Raw genomic sequence first — 27,474 nt, 5'->3', positions numbered from 1 at the left:
GGAGAAATTCTGGCGAGTTGTTCACTCGACAGACACCACTATTTCAATTTTCAAGAAGGATGAATGGCACTTGCTTCCCTGACCCATGGTGTTAATTCCACTATACCCCCCTCCAACCAAAATAATACGCACTTTACTACACCCCCGCGGCGGGGGGCCAGGAGCGCACCTGTGTATGTCAGACGAATTAAGAGTCCTGAAACATGCGAGTAATTTCCCCCCTAAGCAGCTAACTAACGGCTAAAATTGGAGTTGCTGTAAAGCCAAACAACTATGAAGGTGTTAGTGTTGATAAATAATGGAAGCGCACAAAAAGAAATACAAAAATTTCAAAATATAAACGTCTAGCAAAATGCCTCGGGGTAATTAACTCAAATAACTCATCAATATGAAGATGCAACTACGAGTGTGGGAAATGACACTATTGTGCATCTTATCGGATGCTCCAACTACAAAAGTAAATGTGCATTTGAGTATCTTCCCCGATGGAGCCTGAAGCGTGCAAAAAATAAAAGGAGATTGCTGAGCGATATTCAAAAAAAAAATAAATAAATAGACGGAATGCAAGTGAGGCTGCTAGCGCTAGAAACAAAAAATGAAGGATCAAAAAACATGAAGAAAATATGTGGAGGACTAAGAGCATAGTTTTTTTAGGATATTTATTTGTGGACTTGCACACGCAAAAGTGGACAATTTAGTCACATTTCGTTAGTTTTTTCATTTTTGGCCCGCTGATTACGGCTGCCTCTTTGATCATCAGTGTGAACGAAGGCAAAATGTGTACTGTTTTGGTTCAGAGGGCAAAGTGCCATTCAACCTTTTAAGAACCATACGAATAAACAAATCTTACGTGCCCACACCCGCAACCGCAAATAGGAGTGGCAATTGGGCGGGATCCACTCCGCGGAGGGCTAATGGGACGGGAGTTGGGACGGAGAGGAATTCCCCCCCCTCCCTTTAGACATGGGGCGGGGGGCGAGGGTATACCTGTTTCACCATCCGTTAAAAAAATAATAATTAAATAAATATATGTACGTAATTATATATAATATTTAATTTAATTAGTTACAAATTTATAATAATGATATTATTAGTTATATGTATTATATAATGGATATTAGTATATGTAATTTAATTGATATTATCAATTATACTAATAATTATATATGTCTACTAATAGAAATTATTAATTAGTTATATTAAATTAATTAATACATTTATACTAAATTCCTAATTACACATAACACAATAACACTTTTTCCCTCAGAAAAAAACACAATAATGATTTAATAATTATATTTGTGTCAAAAGTGAAAAATTGACCACTTTAGTTATATTTATTTGATGATGTTAGATTGTATTCAAACACCTTTCCGTCTCCCGGTCAAACCCCGCCCCATTGCCATCCCACCGCAAAGGGCACCCGATAACGTCCTTAGTAGCAAAAACGACGCTGCTTTCGGGGAAAGGTGTCATCTGTTTTCTGGTTGCCTGCTTGCAAAATTCCATAAAAGTGGTTAGTCCAACCCAGGAAAAAGCAAAAAAATAAAAAATAAAAAGAAAATGCAAGCTACAACGGATTTAAGTACATTTAGAAATATTCAGTTGGGTGAGACAAACACGTAAGATGCGTAGGAACGGGAATTATTCCATAGTCTTGAACTAAGTCGACAGCTCTCTCAAGGTCGACTTTCAATCTGCATATCCATTTTTATAACAATTCTGACGTACCTTGTCATCATTATTTTAGGTTAACATTATCTGCTTAGCTCACCAGAGATGCCGATGTTGACTTTCTTCTTCGGGTCATCTTTATTTCGAATTAGGGTAGCATCATGATTTGTTGCAAGTAACAATTGTTCCTGAAGGTTAAGCATCATGATTACATGATGTTCACAAAAAATTATTTGAGGTTTACATTATATTTAAAGTGATTCATAAAACTGAACAAAAGATTTTCAAGAGTCGACTGGATTGTTATATTCAGGAATTTTTGTTAAAAAAAAGGGAAAATGATCGGTTTCATCCTTCACATATCACAAAAATATTCTTTTCGGCCCTCACTTTTAAAATAAAGCAATTTAGTTCTTGACATTTAAAAACTAAAATTATTACATCCCTGAACCCAAATTTCAATTTGAATCAAACCACCAATCAACCTGATTACAAATTTTGGGGGTGTAATTGGTAGATCACTTAGTTAACTCAACTTGATATTCATGTAAAATTTAATGAACATAAAAATATAAAATATAAAATTATAATATAAAAAAGAAAAATTAATCTTTTCTACATTATCATTGTATACACTGACGGTTTTATGTATCGCCATATCATTTTAATTTAAATTTAAACACCAAATTTTATATTTATAATACACATCTAGATTCACAAGCGGATACACTAACGGTGCATGAAAAGATTTATAAAAAAAAAAACTCTACTATTCCAATACAAATAATGGTTTTTTATGTTATAATTTTTATTTTTTGGTTTAATAAATGTCATGTGAATACGATGAATTTGACTAAATGATCTATCAATTCTATTTTCGAAATTTATTACTGGGTTATTGGATGGTTTGATTCAGATTAAAAATTAGGTTCAGAGATGTAATAACTTTAATTTTTAAATGTCGGGGATGAATTTGCTTCATTTTAAAAGTGAGGGACGAAAATAATATTTTTGCGAAATGTGAGGGATGAAACAAGTCATTTTCCCTTAAAAAAATATATTACAGTAATTTGATATATATCTTTATCTTTATACTATATAAGAATGAGTTTAGGGCAAAGATTTCAACCGCAAAGATGTGGCTATTTTGGGAATATGAGAGTATTTAAAGTGCAATTGGAGTATTGAATATGAATCATTATAGCTAATTTGGTTATTTAATAATTATTTAAATGTCCTCTTAGATATTTAAAGCTAGGGGTAAGTTTAACATGTGACTGATATTTGATTGAACATTGGGTACAATTGAAATCAACTTGTGTTTTAGTAAAATTACATAAAAACCCTTCTAATCATTTAATTGTATTGATATCCAAGTCTCTTAATTTCTTAAAACCTTTCTCATCAGTTATTTGCAAACTTATGATATATAGATGTTAAGACACAATTAATGCTGATTAGTAGAGAAGTTTGGTTTCTTGGCCGTTGTCATAGTAATCCCCATCTATTCAAATTCATTTCATTTACTTATAACTTTGTTCCATTGCAATCATATAGTCTATTGAATTTGGATGTTGCTATATTAGCTACCCCTCTTTCCCATTTTGCAGCATCTTTCTCAATAGATATGTTTTCTTTAGCTAATCTACTTTTTTGGTTGTAAGAAATATGTGATCTTGCAAGTTGTATGTGCAATACTTCTTTTAGTGTTTTAATTCAATTGTCTATGTTAGATAGACTTGATAGGGAGGAGATCACATTTATTAATTGTTATTTTTGGTTTAAAATAATTTTATCATCATAAATTTTTTCATTTATAGATTGCATCTACTTCTTTTGTTGTTTTAACTATTAGTTACTGTAATTTTCAAATATTTTGCTACTTTATTGATGATTCCATTTAGGCATTTTTCACTTCATTTGATTTCCCAATATGTTTAACTATCCACTTAAAAGTATGTACTTCATTACTTTTAATTCTTGAATTAAGTGGATTAAGATGTTTTTTGAGATAATTATTTGTCTAGATTAGTGTGTTAGTTATTGTATATTTTCGCAACTAGGTCAAAAATTGATGTTTTGTAATTGTAACCCCTATCGAGAAGGAGATGCTTTGCTATATGTCCTAAATCATACAATAAATCATAAATGATTGATTCGTCAATGTGGAGGTTTCATGATGATATGTCATTGGAATCAATATAAATTCAAGAATTTGGCTTGCAAGAACTGAAATTCCACTGGCAATAATTTCTTCAAGTATGCTAACTATTCAAATCTCACTTATATGACAAGATAATGTGGTGGATTGCCCTCGTATCAAGATCAAATTCAAACTAAATAACAAATTTTAATATCCCTAAAGTGCATGAGCAGATAAAGATACTAAATAATAATTATTAACTATCTTTAATTACAGGTACTAAACTCCCGCGCGTGGCGCGGGCTTTTTCCCCTAGTATATATATATAAGGTAAAAAATGATTGAGAAATATGTATAAAAAAAAGTAAAAATTTTCTACGAGGTTTAGAGATATGGAAGGATCAACAGATTTACAAGGTTAGGAGCTACTCTGGAGTTCGCACGCAGTTGCTGCAGCTAAATCAGAGCAAGCAGGATGTGAATGCGTTTTGTCTTTTGTTTTGAGTAGTGAGAGGTGGTCAGCGTCAGTGGCCTTAATATATGGTGTGGAAGCTTTGTCACCAGTATATGTTGTTGCCAGGCAACCGTTGAATTTAAGTATCGAGAGAGTCAAGGAAAACCGAAGGTAGAGGTGTTTCATTTTGTTTTCTATTGATTTGTACAAGAATCCGGTGACGACCAGTTACTAATTAAAGATATGTATGAACCATATAATCTTCTTATTTTTCAACTGTCCTTCCAGTCAAGTTCAATTTTGGATTAGAAAAGTCAGGTACTTCGAATTTGGATCTTCCTGTCCATTTATTTATTTTGTATATCCCCTTTTTTTTTTCCCTCTCGGATGGGTTGGTACTTTGTGTTTTCTGTTTCCTTTCTTCCCAACCCATGTGCCCACATCCTATAAACTAAAATAATTACCGCAATGGATGCTGATTGCTTTGACTTTTGCCATCATTTAAAAGATCTGTTCTTCATCTGCTTTTTTGAGTTAATTGGATTGCAGCTAAAATTTTTGGGTCATTTTCTCTAAAAGATTGGTCGACAGAAATAACGACTGAAATAAAACTGCAAGTGCAGGAATGCCAAACATTACATGATGGTCCATAAAGGGACTCCAAGTGGCTCAAATCTGGAAACTTTTTGCTTTCAATGGTGTGAATTCCAAATTGGAGCACCGCAATGGACCCTTTTCTTTCTCCCTTTGGAGTACAAAATTGGTCCCCTACGATGCACATTGTCATGCCCTAGAACATTGTCAAATATCCCGTGGCGTGCTCTACAAAAGAAAACACGTGGTGGTTCCAACATGCAAGAGGTAGAGTGAACTAATTAAGGAAGCATTGGTCCAATTAACTCGTCGAGAGTACAGGAGAAAGGAAACAAGTACCAAGAGGTAGAGTGAACTAATTAAGAAGATGACGATGATAATGGTGATAATAATAAAAATAACTGTGAAATAACATTATGCTCGTCTGATTCGATAGTCATAAAAAATCTCCTACCTTTTTAGAATTTTTTTACCACACCATCATTGGATTTAGGATACGAATTTTGAATCTCGCCGTCTTTATTCATGATTCATAAGTGTCATTTCAAGCATAAATTGACTAAATTAATTTGCACAAATTTAATGCTAATTTAATGAATAGAATGGTTTTTTTTTTAAAAGGCCATGATGGCTCCAAAGAATCTAAGCCACGGTAACTAGAAGTGTAGGCACACTAACACAGAGCAACATGGTGGTGTTTGTCTTTGACTCTTGATCCGTTCGCATGAGCATTACGTTATCTGCACATCATCAGCTGCCCTTTCCACTAAATAAAACCCAAGGCGCAAACGGACAAAAGCCACCCCCGCTTTATGCGTTAATAATAAATGTTGATTAGTTTTAAAGACTTTTCAAATATTTGGATTAAAAGACATGCCACCTTCATTACCATCAGATTAGTGTTTAATCAACTTGGCGCAGCCAATTTCGAGGCCGGCGGTAGGAAAGGATACCGCATAAAATCCACTCCCATAATAAATTACGTACTTGTAATTAAGCTAATCTTTTACCAATCAACCCTTAATACGCAAAAATGAATCAGAACAGCGCGACCGCAGTGTCATCCACCACTGACTGTTATGCTGATCCAACGGCTGGTGCTCTTTGAATTAATGCACATTTGTCCTATTAATTGTACGAGAGACTAAAAGAATCCAACCGGCTGACCATCAACGGCAATTAAGAGATAGACACCGAAAGGCGCAAAAAGCTGGTGTCTTTGCAGTTTTAGTCCCCTGAATTTTGAGGCAGTTTCGTCTTAGTCTCATATGTTTAAGCTTTAATCTTTGATCACCCCGTCCAAATTGGTCAACAACTTCACCCCTTTGAACCCTTTTGGTGCTGTTACTTGTTATTGGAAACAATCTTAATTGTATTTAACCAGCATTTAGTTAAGAGCTAAGGGACTAGAACAAATTTAAGAGGATGATTGAAGTGTGATTAGGGTTGAGATTTCAAGAATTAAATGTTTTGGATTTAAATTCCCTTAATTCTTATCCCTCTTCTCCTAAAAATAATTAAAATAAAATGGGATAGGGTACAAAATATTACAGGTGGAATATGTGAATGAATTTGTTACCTTAGATGAATTGATGATGGCATTGATTTGAAAACTAGATACTTAGGTTTTGATCATTATATATATATATGAAGGTTCAATTGATTTACTTATAGCTCGTAATGAATTGATTTAAAGTTAAATCTCATTGAAATTTTCGCGTCCTTTTTTTTGTGCTTTAAATTTTAACATTTGTAATTGACGTGCTTAGGCACCCATGCTATTAGTTTGCACCGGTGGTTGCTTTGTAGCCGAGCAATGCGAAGGCTTCCTTATTATTATTAAAAAGAAAAATAAAAACCGTTACCAGTGAAACTTGAGTGGAATTAAATTGAGAATATTTATAGAGAGAGGACCAAAGGTGAAACTTTGCTGCTGGTCCTGTCTTCCACCGCGCTTCATCAGAGTTGAGTAGTCGAGTCCACTTCTCTTTAATGTGTGTACGTGTACAAGTTGCAGAGTAGTAGCTGACGATAACCCAAGGACTTGTAATACGAAAAGTCAACTATTTTGGCCTTCGGGAAGGTCTGGAAATAGCTTCTCGTGAAGCCAACCGAACAAAGATGTAAAATATTCAACAGTATTCTTCATCTGCTTTCATTGATAGTAGGAAAAATCTTTTGAGCATGTTCACACCTTTTTGTCTGATGAATTTCATTTTCAGTTTTCTGCGGTCACACCCATAAAGGGATTTTTGAAGATTCATCAGCGCAGAACTTTCTGCAAATTTTTCTGGGAGAAGAAGAAAAGGTTCGCAAGAAGGATCAGAGTTTTGGAAAGGTTGTTGTTAATAATTTATGGGCTCTTGCTTCAGTGCTCGGATTAAGGCCGAGAGTCCTCTGCATGCTGGTAATTCAATACATGCAACTGTTCTCATTTGTTATTTCAAGACTCAATTTTTGGAAATGTTTTCGGGAAATTTTAATTAGTTGTTCCACCTTGTTGCTTGGCCTTCTTTAGCAAACATATGCTGCTTGCTTTGGCACAGGTTGGAATATAATCTATGCATACTAGTTTCATAGGTCCTCCAAGTAGGATTGCTATACTGTCTTTGATCAATAGTTCTCTTTTTGGATAGACCCCTTTGGTTCCGTTCCTTTGCAAAGAAAAAGAGATAAACGTTCTAGAATGTCATGTTCTCTTTGTCTGGAAAACTTTACATGGAAACCACCATATGGGTGATAGCTAGTTTGATATCTCAACAATTCATTTGCAACTTATGATATTGTGGTCGTTCTGCTACTAAAATCAAAATCTGATAGACCAAATTGGATCGTCTCGGACCTTCCATAGTTATCTTTACAAATCACAGGTCTGAATCATGGCTTTGAAGTATGAAGCTCAGTCAACACCCTTGGCTTATCACGAATAAACCAAACCAGATGAAAGAAGTGGCTAGACTACAAGAGTAATGACCTGAAATTAAAGGGCACTTAATTAATGTTTCTGAGCATACATAGAAATCTTCAATTGTTTTATGAATGTTAACAGGAATCATATGCAAAGCAATATCAGGTCTTTTGCTTCAACGAAAAGCAAATCACCTAGACATGCATTTTTAATGCTGTTCCATCCTTTTTTTTTCCTTCGAGGATTAGACGCTCTTGATGTAAAGGAAATTAGGCAGTAGGATGTTCAGTTGAAGCCCAATAAATGAACTTAATTTGTTTGCAGGAGCAAACTCAAGATATGTCAGCAGTGATGGAAGAGACTCAAGCAGCAGGCTCTCATTTGCCTCAGTGCCACAGACCCCTCGCAGTGAGAGTGAAATTTTGGAATCATCAAATCTGAGGAGTTTTGGGTTTAATGATCTAAAAACAGCCACTAGGAACTTCCGCCCAGATAGCGTGTTGGGAGAAGGCGGATTTGGTTGTGTTTTTAAGGGGTGGGTTGATCAGCATAGCTGTAAGGCTGCTAAGCCAGGAACTGGATTGGTTATTGCTGTGAAGAGACTGAACCAAGAAGGTCTACAGGGCCACAAGGAATGGTTGGTGAGTATGACTTCACCTGTTATTTACAGAATTCATACCATGCAAAAAGTACTGACATATATCACACGTGGTCAAAACTTGTAATTGTCATATTCTGAAATCTCTTAGCTATGCTGATAATTTTGTTTCTTCACCTGAATCACAGACAGAAATCAATTATCTTGGACAGCTACATCATCCTAATCTTGTGAAATTGGTTGGATACTGCTTAGAAGACGAACACAGACTTTTGGTTTACGAATTCATGCCCAGGGGGAGCATGGAAAATCATCTTTTCAGGAGTGAGTTCTTGAACTCTGTAGCAAGTCTACCATCTTCCGACACAATGCACTTCTGTTTATCACAATGACATAATGTCTTGTGTATGTTTTGAACAGGGAGTTCTTACTTCCAACCACCATCTTGGAACCTTCGAATGAAGGTTGCTTATGGCGCTGCAAAGGGGCTAGCATATCTTCACAGCCCAGAAGCCAAAGTTATATACCGTGATTTTAAGTCCTCAAATATCTTGCTTGATTCGGTATGTATGTTACTCAAGTTTCCAATTGTTGAATGTCTTACTCTTTGGATTTCAGCTTTACTTGTGTCTCACTGTCACTTATGCATCTTGTTGATGAACTGAATCCTGACAGAATTATAATGCGAAGCTCTCTGATTTTGGGCTTGCAAAGGATGGGCCAATGGATGGTAAAAGCCATGTGTCTACGCGAGTCATGGGGACGTATGGTTATGCCGCTCCAGAGTATATGGTCACAGGTATTACATCTTGTTAAAGTGCTCATAATATTGGAAGCTTCTCTGAATCTGCTGCCTGCTTTTCTTATTATATTATCTCTTTGGTGTCCGATGTTGTATACTGTTCAGCTTAGTCAGGTTGCACGTTTCTGATTGTTGCGATTTCTTACTCAGGCCAAGTTAAACTTAAAGTGACTGGAATGCTTCTTTTTCCATCACCCCCTCCTCCTCTTCTATTATTAAGAAAAGAACCCCTTAACTAAGAAATGGTCCCTTATATTGTCCTGTAGTTTGCATCCCTTGGTGGAGGTGAGGTCAACTCTATTACTATTCCAAGTCCAAATGTAGTTTCCATTGGGTGGCTTTGCCTTAAAACATCTCCAGTGATGAAATTGTATAGCATTTCTTATTGTCTTGGGATTTGTTCAGGCTTCGTTATCACATATTTGTGATGGATTCACCATTTTGAGATGAGTGCAGGATTTTTGTGAATCAAAGCATCAAGTCTTGTGAAAAGCTCTGGTCTGTGTGTGGAACCGCCTAATATTTCCTTTAAATAATAAGTCCTTTTTGTATCCTAGTCTTGCTGAAAAGTCCCAAGCTTCATTCTTCTCCTGCTACTGCAACATTATCATCTCCCTTCTTCCAGTTCTCTCTCAGTTTTCTATTTACTCGTGCCATTGCACCTAGTTAGGAACGTTGATTGTCAACGTTTTTCAGACTGTCAAATGTACACACATCGAATCCTTGCTAAATCGACATGCAGCTTTTATAAGCTGTAAATCATTCTTCTATCTTTGTGCTGAGCCTGCATTTGTTCTGTTTCTGAAGGCCATCTGACTGCCAAGAGTGACGTGTATAGTTTTGGGGTGGTTCTCCTTGAAATGCTGACGGGCCGTAGGGTGATAGATAAGAACCGGCCTCCTGGAGAGCACAATCTTATCGAATGGGCCAAGCCTTACCTGGCCAGCAAACGCAGAATTTTCCAAGTTATAGATGCCAGAATAGAAGGGCAATATTCGTTAGGTGGAGCTATAAAAGCTGCAAACCTTGCAGTCAAATGCCTTGCAACAGAACCCAAGTACAGGCCAAACATGGACGAGGTGGTAAAAGCATTAGAGCAGCTTCAGGACTCGGACAGTGGCAGTGTTAAACATGAGGTGGTTCGCAAGCATCATAAAACATGTTCAAACGAGGCATCTAACAGAAAGGCTGCATCATGTCCAAGACGATCCCCTTCCCCCATGGTTGCTTGAATGTGGATTTTGTTTGTAAAATTTTCAATTTTACCAACTACTCTAAGCGAGAGATACGAAGAGCAGACGATGCAAGGAAGCCAGGCCTCCATGGAATCGGCCTTGTGCTGCCCCATCCCATCCTCTTGCATTGTACAGTTCATATCTCAATCTGTCCTGTGACTCTGCATCAATCCTATTCCGGCAAGATGTTAAATAGATTTTGTTGTATCTAGGCATGATTGTATGACAGCCAATGGGAAAATGATTCCCATGTTTATATCATATTTATAGCCTTGTTATCCCATATGTTGTACGATGCATTCTACTTTGATCTCATGCAAATTTTTCATTTTTGTGGTAGATTAGCATAAGAAGTTGGGTGTACAGCCATCGACATCATTAAAGGATTCATCTTCCTGACGTTCAGGATTTTTATTTTAATCTGCCTGAGCTTTTAGGATGTATTTGTAGGATTCTTGGTGTAGAACTTTTGAGGGTAAATACTAGAAAGCCAAGCAACGGAAGGAGAATCCTGGCCGCTGCTACTGTACTACCAGTCATATAGCCTACACGAAGCCACAAAACTTTTTTTGAGAGGAGGAACTTTAGTATGTATAAAACTTATGTGTATAACTTAAAATACTAGTGCTACTTTTTTTTTTTTTTTTTATGGGAACAAAAGTTTATTTAAAAAAAGTTATATATACATATATTTTTTGAATTTTAATTTTTTTTTAAGGAAAAGACTAATTTTCTAGAATTTGAGGGACGGTAGCATTAGTGATTTTGTTACGTTGATATTACGGTGTCTATAGACATAATCAAAAAGTTATCATAATTTGGATGGATCTATTATTGATAAAAAAAAAAGTACAAATCTTCCATACTGTTAAACTCCATGTTATTCTTTAAATATAAATGGGGAGAAGCCAGAAGGGAAAAATAAATAAATAAAAAGGAGAAAGAGAAATAACCTTAAAAAAAATTCAAAATAAAAATGTCTTCAAAATTCTCAAAATTCAACGGATAGTCAAACAGGGCTATTTTTGTCTTTTTAAAAAAACCGATGAGTCTTTATTTCTTTTTGGTCTTTAATAAATCCAGAATGTGAGGTTTAAGGCATAGCCTGGGTTTATAGTGTCATCTCGGCCCTGGTGTCCCTCCCTCGCAGAGTCTCTCGATCCATTCATCCAGTCTCTCGAAGCATGTCAATGGCGATATTTCAGCACGTGGTCACAGCACCCTTTGCACGCACCGTAAGGTTCCGTACCCTGACTGTCGCCTGTACCACCGTAACTTTACCTTCTCTCAAGAAGAAGGCCGAGGCATCATCAAAAGTGGACTTGCAGTCGCAGGTTCTCCTCGGCATGTCTGAGCAAGAACTTCAACAAGTTGCCGTCGATTTCGGTCAGGTATAGTTTTAGTGGGTTTAGCCTAATAGCATAAATGGACCAATCAATTTTCCATCTTCAGTTGCTTTTCTGGAAATATGAAATTCTTGTTGTAACTAGTAAGTACTTGTCATTTTAGGAACGCTACAGAGGTAAACAATTGCACCATTTACTGTATAAAAGAAAAGTTAAAGAAATTCAAGACTTTAGTCAAGGTGAGTAATTTTATTTTATTTTTCCTAATCTTGCCTAATTTTATTCAACTTTAATTGGTAATTTTTTTGGGGTAATTTTTTGGATGAAAAGTGCCATTGGCATTCAGGAATGAGTTGCAGGAAGCAGGATGGAGAGTTGGGAGGTCACCAGTATATAAGACTGTTACGGCAGCTGATGGCACCATTAAGGTAGTTTCTTGACAAAACTGGCTTGGCTCTTGGTGTTGGTTGAGCTAATAATATATATCTAAACAAGATTCTAGTTTGAATGGACATATACATATACATATACATATACATATATGTTAGGTTCCCCTTCATGAGTAAATGTTATGTCCCACGTTGGTCCGAGAGATGGAGAAAGAGCGGTTAATATGTAAGTAAGGACCCAAGACCTACTGACTTAGTTTTTAGGTCAAAATTGGGTTCCTGACTTACATATTGGGCTCTTTGGTGGACTCTCTCGATGTTTTCCCCTATCAAATAGGTATCAGAGCTTCAGGTTGTGAAACTGGCCTACTCATAAGCAAGTGGATTCTTCTTGGAGTTGGACCGGTGAAAAATTCTCTTTTTGGTGGTGGATCGAAATACTAAGAAGTTTGGCTAGTGTTGAACCAGGTGCGCCATGGGTTTGGCAAGGGGTCCGGTTGGTGTGAGATGGAGCCAAGGATTGGCAGAGGTCTAAAAAAAAAAATCCAGTTTGGATGTTGAAGAAGAGTGGGTCCATGTTTGAGAGAAGAGGTGACCTTAGGTGATAAGGTGGGCTTGCGTTGAGTATTAAAGTGGGCTCGAAGGAGGGCTTGTAAATTTGGATTTAATGTGGGAGTTACTCATGAATGGGGAGATTTGTTAGGTTCATGAATAAAGGGTTATGTTTCACATTGGTCCGAGAGATGGAGAAAGAGCGGTTAATAAGTAAGTAAGGATCCAAGACCTAATGGCTTAAGCTTTTAGGTCAAAATTGGCTTAAGAGCGGTTAATATGTAAGTAAGGACCCAAGACCTAATGGCTTAAACTTTTAGGTCAAAATTGGGTTCCTGACTTACATATTGAGCTCTTTGGTAGACTCTCTCGAGATGTTTCCCCCTATCAATATATATGTATGTGTGTATGTACGTATATGTATATGTATATGTATGTCAGCATTGAGCATCCATGTAGGATTGTGTTAGATAAAGAGGAGGAAACCAAAGAGAAGATTATTTCTTATTTGGTAACAAGCATGTATTCATTGAGGACACTAGACTTCTACAAGAACTAGTTAATTCACCTGAAACCTGAAGCTTTGGAGAGTTGGCGAATTAAAATTGAAGAATGATTTGAATGATTTCCTTTTACAATAGAAAGTCTGGAGCTGTAAAGTGAAGCAAGTTATTTATTTTCTCAAGGAAATTTGGCATGAAGCTTGTTTGGGATGTGGGAGCACTCATTGTCTAGATTCTATTTTGGTTTGTAAGTTTGCTTCGGGTGAAATTTGAATCACAGTTTGTAATTGGGATCGCTGTAGGGTAGTATCAATATGGAGAAAACGAGTAAGGTTCACTGAAATTGCCATCAAAAGTTTAATTATGTCTCAGAGCTTGTGCCTTCTCTCAGATGACCTAGAGATCTCTGGGTCTCAGGCTCTCAGCATTTGTGAATCCCGTTGGCAAAAGAAGCAATCAAGGAATATTTTTAATTGTTTTTAGACTCGCTAGAATTGGCACTAAGATTACATGATTCAGGAACTTGCTTTGCATAGAACTTGGGTTTCCATTATTCATAGTGCTAAGTTTGGTGATAAACATCATGGTTGTCTCATGCATAATAATGTCATGTCCTAAGACTACAGGAGTGCATAATAATGTCATGGATAAGTTGCCTTTGCCATGACTCTCTGTTGCTCATTATATGTATAAACATGAAGCAAGAACATGCGCATATCCAGATTTAGTCCATCTCAATTCTTCCAAAGTGATAGATTTGGCTGTCTTTATATGTCTACTTTTTTATTATGTCTTGTGGTATCTTGTGACTTTATATGTCTACTGTCTCATTATATCTTGTGACTTTTTATTATTTCATCTTCCTAGTTACTGATAAAATTGGAGGACAACCGATTGGTTGAAACTGTTGGGATACCAGTGGAAGATGATAAAGGTTCAGTCAGGTTGACTGCATGTGTCTCATCCCAGGTTATTTTCTACTGCAAAAACGTTTAAATGTGGTGGTTTATATATCCATTTTTGGGATATCTATTTTAACATTGAGTACATAGTCCCTGTTGATTCCATTGTTAATCTTCTCCCTGTGTGAATTAGGTAGGCTGTCCATTGCGCTGTTCCTTTTGTGCCACTGGCAAGGGGGGATTTGCAAGAAACCTTAAGAGGCATGAAATTGTAGAGCAGGTATGTCTTACATCTGTTTGATGCTATTTTTGAAATTTACATCAGGTGACAGATGGGCTCTCTTTCACTTGGAGGTGCTGTGAGAAAAATTTCCCTGCCTCGTTACCTCCATCCTCAGGACTCATGGCATCTTTTTCTTATTAAATCAACCTAGGCTATTTATCCACTGCTGCGTCCCTTATTCCCTTAGTTAATCGTCCTTAGGATTCTCGTTGTACCCTTCTTTCCCCAAAAAGTCCTGTGAGTTTCCTTTGTTTACATGCCTGCTGTTTGTTTGTGAACATAAGTTTATACACTTCTGAACTACTGATGCTAAACTTTTGTCATTTTATTTAGTTGTGGATCCTGTTATGGTCTCTGGAAGCACTCAGTATGTGCTGCATTTAAGTAGTCCCATGATCATAAATGTGCAGGTGTTGGCAATAGAAGATGTTTTCAAGCACAGGGTTACAAATGTCGTGTTTATGGGAATGGGTGAGCCGATGTTGAACCTTAAAGAAGTTCTTGAAGCACACCGTTGCCTGAATAAGGTCCTCTATGCCTCTCCACTCTGAAAATTCAAATTGCTCCAAAATCTAACATAGGTGGTGTATAAACTGTGTAGCTAGTTTTTTTTTATGTGGATGTAAAGATTGTTCACATGCCATCCTTTGTTCAGGATATCCAAATTGGGCAGAGGATGATCACAATATCAACTGTTGGAGTTCCAAATACAATAAAAAAGCTGGCTTCTTACAAGCTTCAATCGACGTTGGCTATTAGGTAATGTCATTGCATATTCTGATTTCCGGACTGAAAAGGGATAGAAATGTTTCCTTGTGTGTTTGCACAATAGACCTTCAGGCATTGAACTGTTATATCACTGTTCAACACGTCCCTGATGGCTGTTCTATTCTGTTACAAGGAAAGGGGAAAAAAAGGGTGGAAGCCCTTTCTTTCTGCTTCTCTTAAAAGCAGTTTGACATAACTTCTAGATAAGTCCAACGAAGTTAGAAGATGTTGCTCTTTATGCTGTTCAATTCACTGGTCATCATGCTTAGGTATAAGGAAGTATATTTTGCTTCCTTGAGCTACAGTAGAAACCTGACATCAGATTGCACAAGTTTGTTTGAATTCATAGGTACAGGAATTATGGGCATTATTCCTGGTGGAGTTAATAATTCTGGTGATTGCCAAGCTTAGGCACGAACTCAAATAGTCTGAACTTTTGCTAATTTACCTTAATCTCCCCTGGTTTCCATCATTATCGTGGGCACGGGTCTAATATTTCACTAACTTCCTCTTCAATATTTGTCTGATGAATGTCGGGAATTATCAGGGTGGTTAGTGTGATTTAAGAACTTAGTGGAGGTTCTCGTAGTTACCTTAAAACTCAGGTAATATCATAATTTACCCGATGATTTTTCCAGATATCATTGCTGACCATCCTTAAAAACTAGTTGTTAAGCTGTGAAAGCCTAGAACATCTTTTCTTTAGCTAAGCTTACTTCAACTCTGATTCGTGATGTGTCATTTCCTTCACATTTTGTCCAGCTTACATGCTCCAAACCAGAAACTCCGCGAAAGTATAGTACCAAGTGCAAAGTCCTATCCTTTGGAAGCAATCATGAAGGATTGCAGGGACTATTTCCTTGAAACCAGTCGACGGGTGTCTTTTGAATACACACTTTTAGGTATTCCAGACTTCTGCGAGTAAAAGGTTTTCATGACTTCAATTGTTTGATAGGCATGCACAGAGGAAGTAACAGTAGTTTTGGCTTTTATTTGTTCTTGTGAAGCTGGAGTCAATGATACCATTGAGCATGCGTTAGAGTTAGCAGAAATGCTTCATGAATGGGGTCGTAGTTATCATGTCAACCTGATACCGTTTAATCCAGTTGAAGGATCTGATTACCAGCGTCCATATAAAAAATCAGTACGCATTTTATCTCCCTTCTTCTTTGGATGTTCAATTTGGACACTTTAGCTTTCCCAATTTAGTTCTTAATTATTTTTTCCTAGCAAGAGCGGGGTCAACTGATATAGTATAATAAATTTGGTTATGCAGATTCTTGCATTTGCAGCCGCTCTGGAGTCCCGTAAAATAACAGTCAGTATCCGGCAGACTCGAGGTCTTGATGCTAGTGCTGCATGTGGACAGCTGAGAAATCAGTTCCAAAAGAGCCCTTTGCTTACTGGTGCCGAGGACCAGCAATCAAACTCAGAGATTGCGGTTAGTTGTTGATCCAGGATTCACCTGTTGCTACCTTCTGCAAGTTAGGTGGAACAGCTGCTTCATGGGGGGTAAAGTCCTACTAGGTTAGCATCACACTAAGCTCTCGTGGCAATCAATGGATAACATCCCACAGGAGCAGAAAAGATTTTCATCTTAACAAGAGGATTATTCAGTGAAATTGAAGAAAGTTATGAAAAGCTGCAGATTTTATCAAATGCAGGCGACAATACTCGAGAGCTGAGAGGAATTGCAAATGGGGATGGAGGTCTTAAAGTACAACATGGTGTATATTTTTTCTTCAGGAAATGGTGGTCTACGACGATTTTGTGAACTTGCTGAAGTTCATTTAAGCTACGGCTACAGTTTCAATATTGCTAGTAAGAGAGAGATCACTTTTGAGCTCTTTCTAAAATTCTCAGCCATATGTAAAAGGAAAAATGAAGAGACATTTTACACCCTATAGAGACTATATACATGTCTTCTAATTCGCCTAATACATTGACCGCAATATTGAGAGATGCCAAACTTCTGTGGCAAAAATTGAATTACATGAGACAGTCTCTCCACCCTGCTTAAAGGCAGAAGGTAACTTCCGCGGTCCGCCAAAGGCTAGTCGCCTAAGAAAATCCCCCCGAGTCAAACTAATTGCCATGGAACAGGACTGAAAGTCTGAAACATCAGCCATATGCCTTTCTAGCAAATAAACTTCCATTCGTACTGTACAGCGGTCCTTCAAATAGGAGAGTACTTGAAGAGCAGAGGCATCGTCAGACTACTGCATTCTGCATGATGTAGAGGTGTCATTGTTTAGTATAATCGATTACTTCATCAGTAGTTAAATATTTCACAGACAAGCCCCTCGAAATGCAATCCCTGAAAGAAAGTCAACGAGTTATCTCTTTTCTTTGAATCCTTATAAGCGGTACCAACCATCTTAAACTTTTTACCTCAATCCTGTTGAACTGATTTTGTTTGGCACTACTTCGTCACCAATTTTGATGTAATTCTGTGCAAAATATAGGCAACTGATAAATTGAGAGTACATCAGTCAACAATGATTCTTCAGCTCACTACTACTACTAGTGTGTTATTTGAAGGTTCAGTTTGCTAAAACAAATGCTGAATTGATAAAGCAATGTTCAGGAAGAGAATAGTATCGTACACAAGAACAGGAACTAATCATTCAGGGGTGAGGCCAGAGACGGTGAGTGGTGACATAGGAAATGAAGAGAGAAGGAAGGATAGATAAAGAAAGCCAGAGCCGTCTGGAAGAGTCCAAGTGCGAACCTCATTTAACTCAATGTTCACGCGCATCTTTCCACTTCTTTGACGTTTTTACAACACTGCCCTTCAAATCCTTGCATTATGGATTAGGTTTTCAGCACTAGTGACTGTTCAGTTTTCACGCGCCTCTTTCCACTTCTTTGACGTTTCCGAGCGCCCCCCCTCAGTACTAGTAGTAGAGTCCACACTCCACAGGTTTCCGGCGCTCTTGTCGAATTTCACTTTCCGTTCATCGTCGCTTCAAAGAATCGAAAATATCAAAGTCATTGCAATTATTCTTGGTACTTTCTCTCTCATTGAAATTCTCTCAAACCAAAACATCTTCCTTAACCTCTCTTCTTCTCATTTTTTTCCTTTTTTTTTTTGGTTCATCTTTAATGTGTAAAAGTTTTGATCATTAACTCTGATGCTTTTAGTATGCTTTTAGTTAACTTATCTGATTTTCTTACTATGTGTTTGCCGCTGATTCTCTCCAGATTTTTTCTTCCACTTCGGTTCTCTGTAATTTCTTCAGGTAAGGCTTCTTTTTTCCTTTTTTTTAATCTTTGTATTTGTGTTGTTAACATGAATAGCCGAATATTTAATTTTGTTAGTATCAACACTTATTATTGTGCTCTGGAGAGTTTTTTTCCCGTTACTTATTGTAGTGTTTATGATTTTCCTGCTATTGTAGACATGTGTTCTTTCTTTTGGTGCTTTTCTTTTACTTGTTTCTATTTTCACTTTCTTGTAAATGATTAATTGTCATTGCTTATATTTTCTTTGATAAAAGTTGTTTTTGCAATCTATTGTAGGGAGCATTTGAAGTCCTTATATCGTCAAAGAAGTTGTTGCCAGGTAAAGTTCGGTTCTTTGTGTCGTAAATTTTCACTTTTCCGAAGTTATTCTAATTCTTGGTAGATTTAGTTAAGATATGTGCTCTACTTTGGGTTCTTATCCAATCTATTCTTCTAGTTTTCACGATTTGAAGAAATTTTTATTTGTTATGCCTGATAAAATCTTTACTCCTCTGCTTCATGGTTGCAATTTTTTTGCTCCAAACAATGTGATTTTGTATCTTGATTAGAAGATTATGATACTATAACGGTTCTTTACATTTCAGCTGCTGTTGTTTCATCATGTTGCTTTTGCTTGCTTTTCTTTCCAACTTGCATGGGGTAGCAGAGGCTATAGTTGATCTCGCGAGCAGGGGAACCACTTTGAGAGAAGGAAAAATTAATGAAATTGAAGGTGGGGTTACTTTGGAAGTTAGTTTATCGTATACATGATGAAAGGTTCACAACTCAATAAAGCTGTAGAAATACATGGAGAGGAGCTTTTAAACATATTTGTTGTTAATATTTGATTTTAGGTTAATGCTTTAAGCTGTTCTTTTATCTAAGAAAGTCATTGGTTCAGACAAAAGGTGTGCTTGATATAATTCATGACATGCTTCAAAGATTGGAGGCAAACTTCGGGGTTCATAAATTCATGACAGTTTGTTGTTATTTGTATGTGCTTATGTGGTTTAGCACATACGAAACTGCCTGTATGATGTGAAGTGGTGCACAGGAAGTGGCTGGGTCTGATTTACAGGTGAAACAAATTGGTCCTGTGCCAACAGACTCAACACAAAAGAAAGACAAAGAACTTACTCAAAATTATTTAAGAACTATGAAATCTTGTTTATCTTGTTTGCAAGAGGTTTGTTTTGAACTCTTTGTATGTTTATCATGCAGGGACCTAACACAAAAGAAAGACAAAGAACTTACTCAAAATTATTTAAGAACTATGAAATCTTGTTTATCTTGTTCGCAAGAGGTTTGTTTTGAACTCTTTGTATGTTTATCATGCAGGGGCCTACTTTAACCCAGATTTTAGCAACAGTGGTACGGCTTGCTGAAGGGTAGTGCTTGATTGTTATGCCATGTTACAACACGTGTAGCAAATAAACCACTATACAAAAGAAAGACAAAGAACTTACTCAAAATTATTTAAGAACTATGAAATCTTGTTTATCTTGTTCACAGGAGGTTTGTTTTAAACTCTTTGTATGTTTGTCATGCAGGGACCTGCTGTAACTCAGATTTCAGCAACGGCGGTAGGGCTTGCTGAGGGGTAGTGCTTGATTATTGTGCCATGTTACAACACGTGTAGCAAAGAAACCACTATACAAGTTTTTCAATAGCTGAGGTAGGTGATACTCAAGATTTTGAGTTTGTTACAATTCTAGCTAAATTTCCATGTAGTAATCTTGCCAAGTATGCTTTTCATTAGTGTCAGATTTTTAGCCTGAAACTTGTGAATAAGTTGTTTTCTCATTTCTCCCATGGAATAGTAAGAAATTTGAAAGATTGAAACTATTAATATATTGTTAATGATGAACTGTCATAGATGTTAAAATTGGTGGTTCAGACCATTGATGATAAAATACTTTACAGGTTTTCTTTCTTTTGAAAATTTAGATAGCATTGTGGCTACCTGAAAAGTCTCATTGATTACTTAAAATGTTTACAAGTCTTAGACTTTTGCATTTTTTTCCAATTAAAAAATAATCTGACAAAGATGGAGCTGACTTTGTTGGTAGTTGGTTAAAGCAACTTAGTTGAAGATTATGTTTTTGTAATAGTTAGTGTATGCACTACCAAGTCCTAATGGCTTTATGCTTAAATGATCAAATAAGTTTTCTATAGACTGTTTTATGTAAATTTAATAAAGTAGGAGAAGTGCAGCAACACTATCACTGTAATGGTACTAGATGGGAGGGGACAGGGATTTTAGAATAGGCAGATAAATAAAAATCTTACTCATTTCAAGTAAGATCATTATGCTTTAATTTCCATTTTATGCAGTTAAACTTTTTTGAACAGTTGAATTTTGGCAGACTGCTGTTAATTAAGCATTACATCCAGTTTCTTGATATTTAACTAATAAGTTTACTTCGTTTTTGCTTTCCATTCTATGTTTGTATGAGGAAATAATTTAATTTACAGAAGGGTTCATCAACTGCGTTGAACTTGTATATTGTTTGTTTGCTATGATGACTGGCCTTTACTAACAAAAAAGAAAGAAAGTTGACATGGGCATTGGATTTGGATTTGGTATCTTATCCTGGTCAGATAACAAAGACAGCTAGAAAAGAGGGCAAAAAATGTGAAAAAAGGATGTTGCCTGGGAGTTGAAGAGAGTGCAATTTCAGGATCTCAAGTTGCTGTAAAAACTTAATCAGCAAGAACATTCTTCCACGTGGGTTTTAGGAATGCTTAAAGTGATTACCTTCAAACTTAGATATTCATTTACATACTAGTCATTTGATGAGCCTTGGAGCTTTGTATGAGAAGCAAATGAGTGTTTAAAAGTTTAACACCTGACAGGAGAAATAACTGAAATACAAGTTCATTGTAAAACTAGACCAAAAAATTTGATGCCCAGCAAATTTACTAGCTAAAGTATTTCAAAGCTAAATTTCTCACAATTGTTACAGTGAACATCAATCTAATTTTCTATTAGAGAAACCTTTGTCACACCTAGTACTAAAACACAATCACTTTTAACAAAAACTGTTTACTGTTTTTGTTTGTAGAATTTTATGAACATAAGCATAAAAAAGGAAACATAAACGTTACCAAGCGACCCCTCAGTGATTGGCAGCAGCGAAATGTTGCTACTTCTGGCTCCCACCTCCCTCTTCTTTTTGGTTTTAGTCCGCAATCTGCAGTGCAGTAATGAGCTCCGAGAGAAACCCCAGGATAAGTCAAACATTTGGAGGAGAGTTAGAGTTTCTTAAAACCACGGCTGCCTTCAATATCCGGTTCAAACATTATTAGACTTCTAAACCCGAGTGTTGCTCACTGGACCGAAGCGGCCTGACTTATAAGTCATAACATGCTCCCTCAGCAGTCAGCACTCACACTATAAAGTTTAGGGCTTGGTTTATCACAGCAGAAGCAGGCAGATTCCTTGCTCTAGTTTTCGTTCAATCATCTTTCAAGAATCGTCGTTTTAACAGGTCAATTTAATTGTTATTCTCATTCAATTGGTTTCTGAAATTCCGGATTTCTGTTTTACTTATTCTTTTTGCTCTTGTAAAACTCCTGGTTGAATAATGACTGAGAGGTTTTGGGTTTCTATCTGAGACCAAGACTTGTAAAGCTCAGATCTTCCTACTAATCACAAGTTTTTTTGCGCCACCTGCCCTTTTATGATGTTGACTTTAATTTTTCTAAACATAAATATCATAAATTTTCCTCATCTGTTTTTACCTTTTCTTTTTCTTGGTCATAAATTGGCCCCCCAAATTGATTTTTGGCTGGTTTACAATTTCTTAAAAAATCATTAGCTCTAAGAAAAGCAATATTAGTTGACAGTATATATCTCTTTCTCCCTTTTTTTTTCCCTTTTTTGGGTTGTGAAGCATAAAAAAGGGACCCTTCTTTATAGGTGAAATGACATAAAATTCATAATATTGATGCATTTTGATTCTCAATTACTTTTTTTCCTAAAAAAGATGAAAATTTTCTTCATCTTTAATACTGCCTTTCAGCCTTTGGTGTTGCAATGTGCTAAATGTGCATAATGTAATGTGTAAGTAATAAATTTATTTTTTTTTAAAAAAAAAAGAGTTCCTCTTACTAAGCTTTCGAGTTTTGGCTGTTCTAGCATGAGTTTCAGAGCCGTATACGCTATACAGATAGGTGTATTATGGGATGATGTGAAATTTTAGAACTTGTCTTTACCATCGCTTGTTTAAACTGTCTGTTATGCTATGATAAAACTTTACTGAATATTTGTCGCTGAAAAGAAAAGTTTTTTATATGCTATACATTTTCCCTTGTTGTCATACTGAAATTTCAAACAAGTGTTTTACTTCTGAAAGAAGTTGGCATGTTTTGGCTTTTTTTTCAATTTATTTTGACACAATAAAGCTTATTCTCCACCCATTTTGTACGTTGACTGGGTTTTGTCATTGTATTTGCATGCCACAATTAGACTTTTTGCAATGAATGGTATTACACGCAATGGCATAAAGTGGATGCTGGCAATATCTCAGCAAATTGCATCCTACCCATTGTGGTATACCTATACAAGAAAGATTATTCTCTTATGTTTTCATCCTGCTTTGTTTGTTGGAATATGTGCCTCATATTTTTCGTTAAAAATGATTCAACTGGTTCCGTGATGACGTTGGATTGGTAACTGCTTTAGGGCCCTAATCATGAGGAGGTATAGTCCACCATATTACAGTCCTCCAAGGAGAGGATATGGAGGTCGACCTAGAAGCCCTCTAAGAAGGGGCTATGGTGGAGAGCGTGGTAGGCGTAAAGAGCAAAATCATGGAAGTCTTTTGGTTCGAAACATTCCTTTGGATTGCAGGTACTTAGTAGTGATCCTTACAGTCATGACATTGTCTTCTATTCTGTAGGAACCTGGAAGCTGTTTTGTTCTTTTAACAAAATTTGCATAATTGCAAACAGGCCAGAAGAACTTCGAGTTCCCTTTGAAAGATTTGGATTAGTCAGGGATGTCTACCTTCCAAAGGACTATTATACAGGGTAAGCTATATTCCTAATTTAATACATTCTTCTTAGTATGCATATAAAGATTTGTATACACTTGAACACAATGTGATTTTACATTTGATTTATTATACTCCCTTGCACTTGTGTCCCTATTCTGCACAGCTCGGTATAACATTTAGAAGAATGGAAGAAATGTCACACTAGTGTCATGATTATGCTACTTATCGAAGCATTACTATCAGTAATTCTAGTTAAGACAACTTTTTCTTTCTGAGTGATGACATGGATAAGTATTGAAGAAGTTAACAAATAAAATATGTGAGGTGGATGGCCTGCAAGGTTTTTCTTATTGATTTCTTTTGAATGTCTCTGTTGCTTCCATGTGTATCTGAAATCTTGATGTCAATAAGGAATCTCTCTGGTGTCAATTGCTTCTTTCTAGCTGCATTCTGGGTGCAAAAATCAGAAAAATGGCTGGTTTTCAGATTTTTAGTGGGCGAAACTTGCTAATAGATTTGCAGAATGTGATGGGCTGCATTTTGAAACTATTTGAAGGCTTGTCATTATCTTATTCTTTCTTTTCAAGGGGAGTTATGCTTTTAAATGGTTTGTACGGGGGCCTGTTTGTTTGAAGTTAAAAACAAGCCCAAGCCCCACAATTGTTGAAGCCCTGTTCTTTATCATAGCATATAATTATTTTCCTCCCAAGGCTGTTAATGTTCCAAATAAAGAGTGGTCCTTCATGAAGACAATCTATGAATTACACCGATCAATAGAAGTTTGATGACGAAGAAGAATGATAGTTGAGAAGTGAAGACAACATGAGAAGAGTTTAATCCTGGAAGAAAGCTGATTTCAAATGTGTTATATGTTTACGAGCATGTCAAGAAATTTCGAGTAATTTGCATCTTTTGAAGTTGCTTGCTTACTTGAATGTAAAGAAAAGGTGAGCCATTTGGATACTTTCTTCTTTCACATAATGAAGTTTTTGCTTTTAAGTGAAATGATAGGTATATTAAGCAAGATATTAATAACACTAAATTTGTTTGCTAACTTTGACTAGTAAGTATTAGTTTTGTTTTCTTAGTGACTTATTTTTGCATTGCCAGTTTCAAACTTCTGATGATGCTCTCTGCTTCTTCTGGCAGGGAACCTCGTGGCTTTGCTTTTGTGCAGTTCGTTGATCCCTATGAAGCTGCAGAGGCTCAATATCAAATGAATGGACAGATTTTTGCTGGTAGGGAGATATCTGTAGTTGTTGCTGCTGAGACTAGAAAAAGGCCTGAAGAGATGCGCAGAAAAGCTAGGACTGGGTAAAAATATGCCATTTTCTTCTTTCCTGGTGACTCCACAAGTTACAGAGTTTTTGACATATTTTGCACGTTGGCCTTTTTGTAGTGGACCTGTAGGCTATGGGGGACGACGGTCATCTTACTATGGTAAGTTGTGGATCAAGATTGGATCAACATTGACGTATTTCTCTTCTACTAACAAGATTTTCTCCCTTTGATTATATATCTGTAGATTCTTGTAACGGGAGTAAGGCTAGAAATTTAAGAAATGCATAGTGCTTTTGTTTTTTAGGTGTACTTGTTCGATTTTGAGTTGAAATCTAGATTTCTGTAACTTTATTTGCATGTCTGCTGGATCTGCATTTGATTTCTTATGAAAGTAGTATGCTGCATTATAATTAATAAAAAAATTCTCAAAAGTTCAAATCCTGAAGTGATACAAGTTTGTCTTGCTTGCTTTGTTTGAGTGGAGACTTAAAAGGAGTGTCTAGATAGTATTTGTCTTCCTCACTGTTCAATGAGTCAGATTTCTGGTTAGTCTCTGAAGGGGTTGCTTATATATATATATATATATATATATATATATATATATATATATATATATATATATATATATATATATATATATTTTTTTTTTTTTTTTTTTTTTTTTTTTTTTTTTGTTTTGTAATTTTTTACTCAAGTTTGGTATATAGTCGCCAAACTTGAGCTAAACTTGGATTAAGCATGATCACTTTATCTTCTGATGATAATCTTCTATTATCTTTTCCTTTGTAAATTTATTGTATTCTATGCACAGGGCATTCTAGGTCTCGCTCTCGTTCACGCTCCCCTCGATATGCTTCAGGTTCTAGAGGTCGATATAGATCAAGGTGAGTTGTTAAGGTTGAACAGTTTCAGCATCTCCCTTCTCTTAATTGAATGTGTCTCATTGCAATAATTTTCAGGTCGTACTCTCCTGCAGCAAGGGGCCGTAATGATTATTCTATTTCTCCACCGAGAAGGTATGATGATCGCCCTAGATCTCCAAGAGATCATCTGCAAGACCGAGACCTCGTTCATATTCACAGGTCATATTCTCCTGGTTACCATGATGTGGCTGACCGAAATGGCAGCAGCTATGCCAAGTAAGTAGAAACACGCATTACGAAGGTCACATGCTGTTAAATACTAGTGTGGTGAAGTTATACTCTAAGTAATAGTTGCTGATGTCGGATTAAAAGCAAGAAGTTGGAGTTTTTTCTAATTGTGCCATCGAGGGGTTTGGGAGCCGGGCATCATTTTCTTTGTTGCATCAAAAGGACAGGAAGAAGGTTCAAGGGGCTGGGGAAGGTCCTGATATATTATTAGTGTTGGTTTGTGTATTTCCAGCATTATGATGAAGCTAATCGCTAATATTCTGAAAGACCTCTGCCTTTGATAGTATTCTGAGAAGTGAAATGTTTGCTTTTCAGCCGCCTCGTCTGAAACAACTTTGGGTCTTCCCGGTAGCCTGGTAGTGTTGTGGCCTAAATCATTTGGAAGTCATTTAGACTTGCTCAACGTTGTTTTTTTGTATCTCAAGACGTGCGAATGTTCAGCAGTTTTCAAGCTGATATTCGGATGGCTATTCCCTTGGCCCCCCCCCCCCCCCCCTCTCCTTCCCCCCAAAAAACCTCCTTCCCTTTTCCTCTCAAGGCTTTTTCCAATTACAGTTGCATGTGCATTAATGTGGTGTGTTGCAGGAAAACTGAGCTTGAATCTGGGGAAGCAGTGGCTCACTGGAGACCATCCCCTGGTCAGGCATCAAGGTCACCCTCTGGATCCAGATCTAGGTCAGCTGATATTTCTCCCAGGCATGGCAGATAAAGACAAACACCACAAGGAGGAGAATTTGAAATGTTTTCCCTCATCATTTTGTACATCAGCGTGTTACCTTCTGTCTATCAACATTTGGAAGCTGCTCGTGGATACTAGATCTATGTTGAAGAACTTGTTACATCTTATCGTTGTTCACACAGTTTTTTTCCCCTTTTTCCTTGGATCAAAAGACAAAAGACTTGTATGGGATTTTCTAGGAGTTTGATAAAAAGTAATTTTTAGTAGCTGAATCAAGCACTGGGTTGCCATTTGGAGACTAGCTTTCCTTGAATCGTCTCCTCCTTTGAGACTCGAAAAGTGCCAAAGTTCAGAAACCGCCGGACGCATGGTCCAGATGGTATACGATAATGCAATGCAGTTGCAACTGTGCGATATGGAGTCTTGCGAGTCTCTGTGAAGTCCAGCCCGGTTGCTAGATTTGGTACAAAATATTTATTCCTCGACAATTTCCATTTGGAAACTTTTCAAGTAATCATAATCGTCTCTCATGCGAGTCCAAATTTTTAGTCCTCAACAACTTCAATTTCGGAAAGTTTAAAACAATGATAACTTAATCCGACGGGGTCGGAAAAGAAAAAGATTTGATTCATTAAGAGGGAGTTTGGGTATTGATTTTTTGTTTTAAAATTAAATTAAATTGAGAAAATACCTAAATCCTATTCGGTGAGAAGAGTTTCAGGTATTAATTTTTTTCGTAAAATACATCCCAAATAAAATACAAAGAACTCAAATTGGCAGGCTGAGCCCTCTATTCGCCAAACTTGTTCAATAATGATCGAGTACTGAGACAAACGAGCCATTACTCCTACATTCAACAAGTAAAAGTTTTGGAAAGGGCCTATCCTTCAAAAAATGGGCCCAGGTTTGGATTTACTGTGTATGAAAGAAGTAGAGTCCTCAGATGTAGGCCTGATTTGCTTTTCTGCTCTGGTCTGTTTTTTAGGA

At 36.6% G+C, this 27,474-nt stretch overlaps 3 protein-coding genes and 1 long non-coding RNA gene across 9 annotated transcripts; 3 read left to right on the top strand and 1 right to left on the bottom strand.

Moving 5' to 3' along the window:
- Positions 1 to 6,810: 6,810 nt before the first annotated feature.
- On the top strand, positions 6,811 to 10,691 carry LOC113730479 (receptor-like cytoplasmic kinase 176). The gene is made up of 7 exons (XM_027255186.2): positions 6,811 to 6,988; positions 7,088 to 7,272; positions 8,098 to 8,414; positions 8,560 to 8,695; positions 8,792 to 8,934; positions 9,047 to 9,170; positions 9,981 to 10,691. Exons 2-7 carry the CDS (start codon positions 7,221 to 7,223, stop codon positions 10,403 to 10,405), a joined length of 1,197 nt encoding a protein of 398 aa, XP_027110987.1. The 5' UTR covers positions 6,811 to 6,988; positions 7,088 to 7,220; the 3' UTR covers positions 10,406 to 10,691.
- A 790-nt stretch (positions 10,692 to 11,481) lies between these two features.
- LOC113730475 (uncharacterized) lies at positions 11,482 to 17,089 on the top strand. 2 transcript variants are annotated; one of them, XM_027255178.2, is made up of 10 exons: positions 11,482 to 11,799; positions 11,918 to 11,993; positions 12,085 to 12,182; positions 14,066 to 14,167; positions 14,294 to 14,380; positions 14,794 to 14,910; positions 15,039 to 15,142; positions 15,914 to 16,053; positions 16,159 to 16,295; positions 16,428 to 17,089. In XM_027255178.2, the coding sequence occupies exons 1-10, from the start codon at positions 11,593 to 11,595 to the stop codon at positions 16,602 to 16,604; spliced, it is 1,245 nt and encodes a 414-aa protein (XP_027110979.1). In that variant the 5' UTR covers positions 11,482 to 11,592; the 3' UTR covers positions 16,605 to 17,089. The 2 variants fall into 2 exon arrangements, with proteins under 2 accessions (XP_027110979.1, XP_071934609.1); XM_072078508.1 differs by lacking the exons at positions 11,918 to 11,993; positions 12,085 to 12,182.
- Positions 16,856 to 17,678, bottom strand: LOC113730477 (uncharacterized). Its single transcript, XR_003458347.2, has 2 exons — positions 17,543 to 17,678; positions 16,856 to 17,468 (listed from the first exon to the last, which is right to left on the bottom strand). It is a non-coding gene; the product is annotated as an uncharacterized lncRNA (long non-coding RNA).
- Positions 17,464 to 26,763, top strand: LOC113730476 (serine/arginine-rich SC35-like splicing factor SCL30). Of its 5 annotated transcripts, none has more exons than XM_072078511.1 (13): positions 17,464 to 18,160; positions 18,356 to 18,393; positions 18,674 to 18,716; positions 19,715 to 19,764; positions 19,927 to 20,051; positions 21,442 to 21,867; positions 23,064 to 23,231; positions 23,333 to 23,410; positions 24,526 to 24,690; positions 24,776 to 24,816; positions 25,469 to 25,541; positions 25,617 to 25,796; positions 26,394 to 26,763. In XM_072078511.1, exons 7-13 carry the CDS (start codon positions 23,074 to 23,076, stop codon positions 26,515 to 26,517), a joined length of 819 nt encoding a protein of 272 aa, XP_071934612.1. In that variant the 5' UTR covers positions 17,464 to 18,160; positions 18,356 to 18,393; positions 18,674 to 18,716; positions 19,715 to 19,764; positions 19,927 to 20,051; positions 21,442 to 21,867; positions 23,064 to 23,073; the 3' UTR covers positions 26,518 to 26,763. The 5 variants fall into 5 exon arrangements, with proteins under 5 accessions (XP_071934612.1, XP_071934611.1, XP_071934610.1 ...); XM_072078512.1 differs by lacking the exon at positions 21,442 to 21,867 and adding an exon at positions 19,044 to 19,109 and having other exon boundaries at positions 17,966 to 18,160; XM_072078510.1 differs by lacking the exon at positions 21,442 to 21,867 and having other exon boundaries at positions 19,715 to 19,747.
- Positions 26,764 to 27,474: the final 711 nt, after the last annotated feature.

Source organism: Coffea arabica, chromosome 2e (assembly GCF_036785885.1).
Source record: "Coffea arabica cultivar ET-39 chromosome 2e, Coffea Arabica ET-39 HiFi, whole genome shotgun sequence".
NCBI lineage: Eukaryota > Viridiplantae > Streptophyta > Magnoliopsida > Gentianales > Rubiaceae > Coffea > Coffea arabica.
The sequence above is the reverse complement of the archived record's forward strand: the minus strand, read 5'-3'. Positions and strand labels throughout refer to the sequence as shown.

Coding starts and splice junctions, on each gene's coding strand:
- LOC113730479 (XM_027255186.2), top strand. CDS start 7,221: ATGGGCTCTTGCTTCAGTGCTCGGATTAAGGCCGAGAGTCCTCTGCAT. Junction 8,415..8,559: donor AGGGCCACAAGGAATGGTTG/GTGAGTATGACT, acceptor CCTGAATCACAG/ACAGAAATCAATTATCTTGG. Junction 8,696..8,791: donor GGAAAATCATCTTTTCAGGA/GTGAGTTCTTGA, acceptor TGTTTTGAACAG/GGAGTTCTTACTTCCAACCA.
- LOC113730475 (XM_027255178.2), top strand. CDS start 11,593: ATGTCAATGGCGATATTTCAGCACGTGGTCACAGCACCCTTTGCACGC. Junction 12,183..14,065: donor CAGCTGATGGCACCATTAAG/GTAGTTTCTTGA, acceptor TCATCTTCCTAG/TTACTGATAAAATTGGAGGA. Junction 14,911..15,038: donor CACACCGTTGCCTGAATAAG/GTCCTCTATGCC, acceptor TCCTTTGTTCAG/GATATCCAAATTGGGCAGAG.
- LOC113730476 (XM_072078510.1), top strand. CDS start 23,074: ATGAGGAGGTATAGTCCACCATATTACAGTCCTCCAAGGAGAGGATAT. Junction 23,411..24,525: donor CCAAAGGACTATTATACAGG/GTAAGCTATATT, acceptor TTCTTCTGGCAG/GGAACCTCGTGGCTTTGCTT. Junction 24,817..25,468: donor ACGACGGTCATCTTACTATG/GTAAGTTGTGGA, acceptor TTCTATGCACAG/GGCATTCTAGGTCTCGCTCT.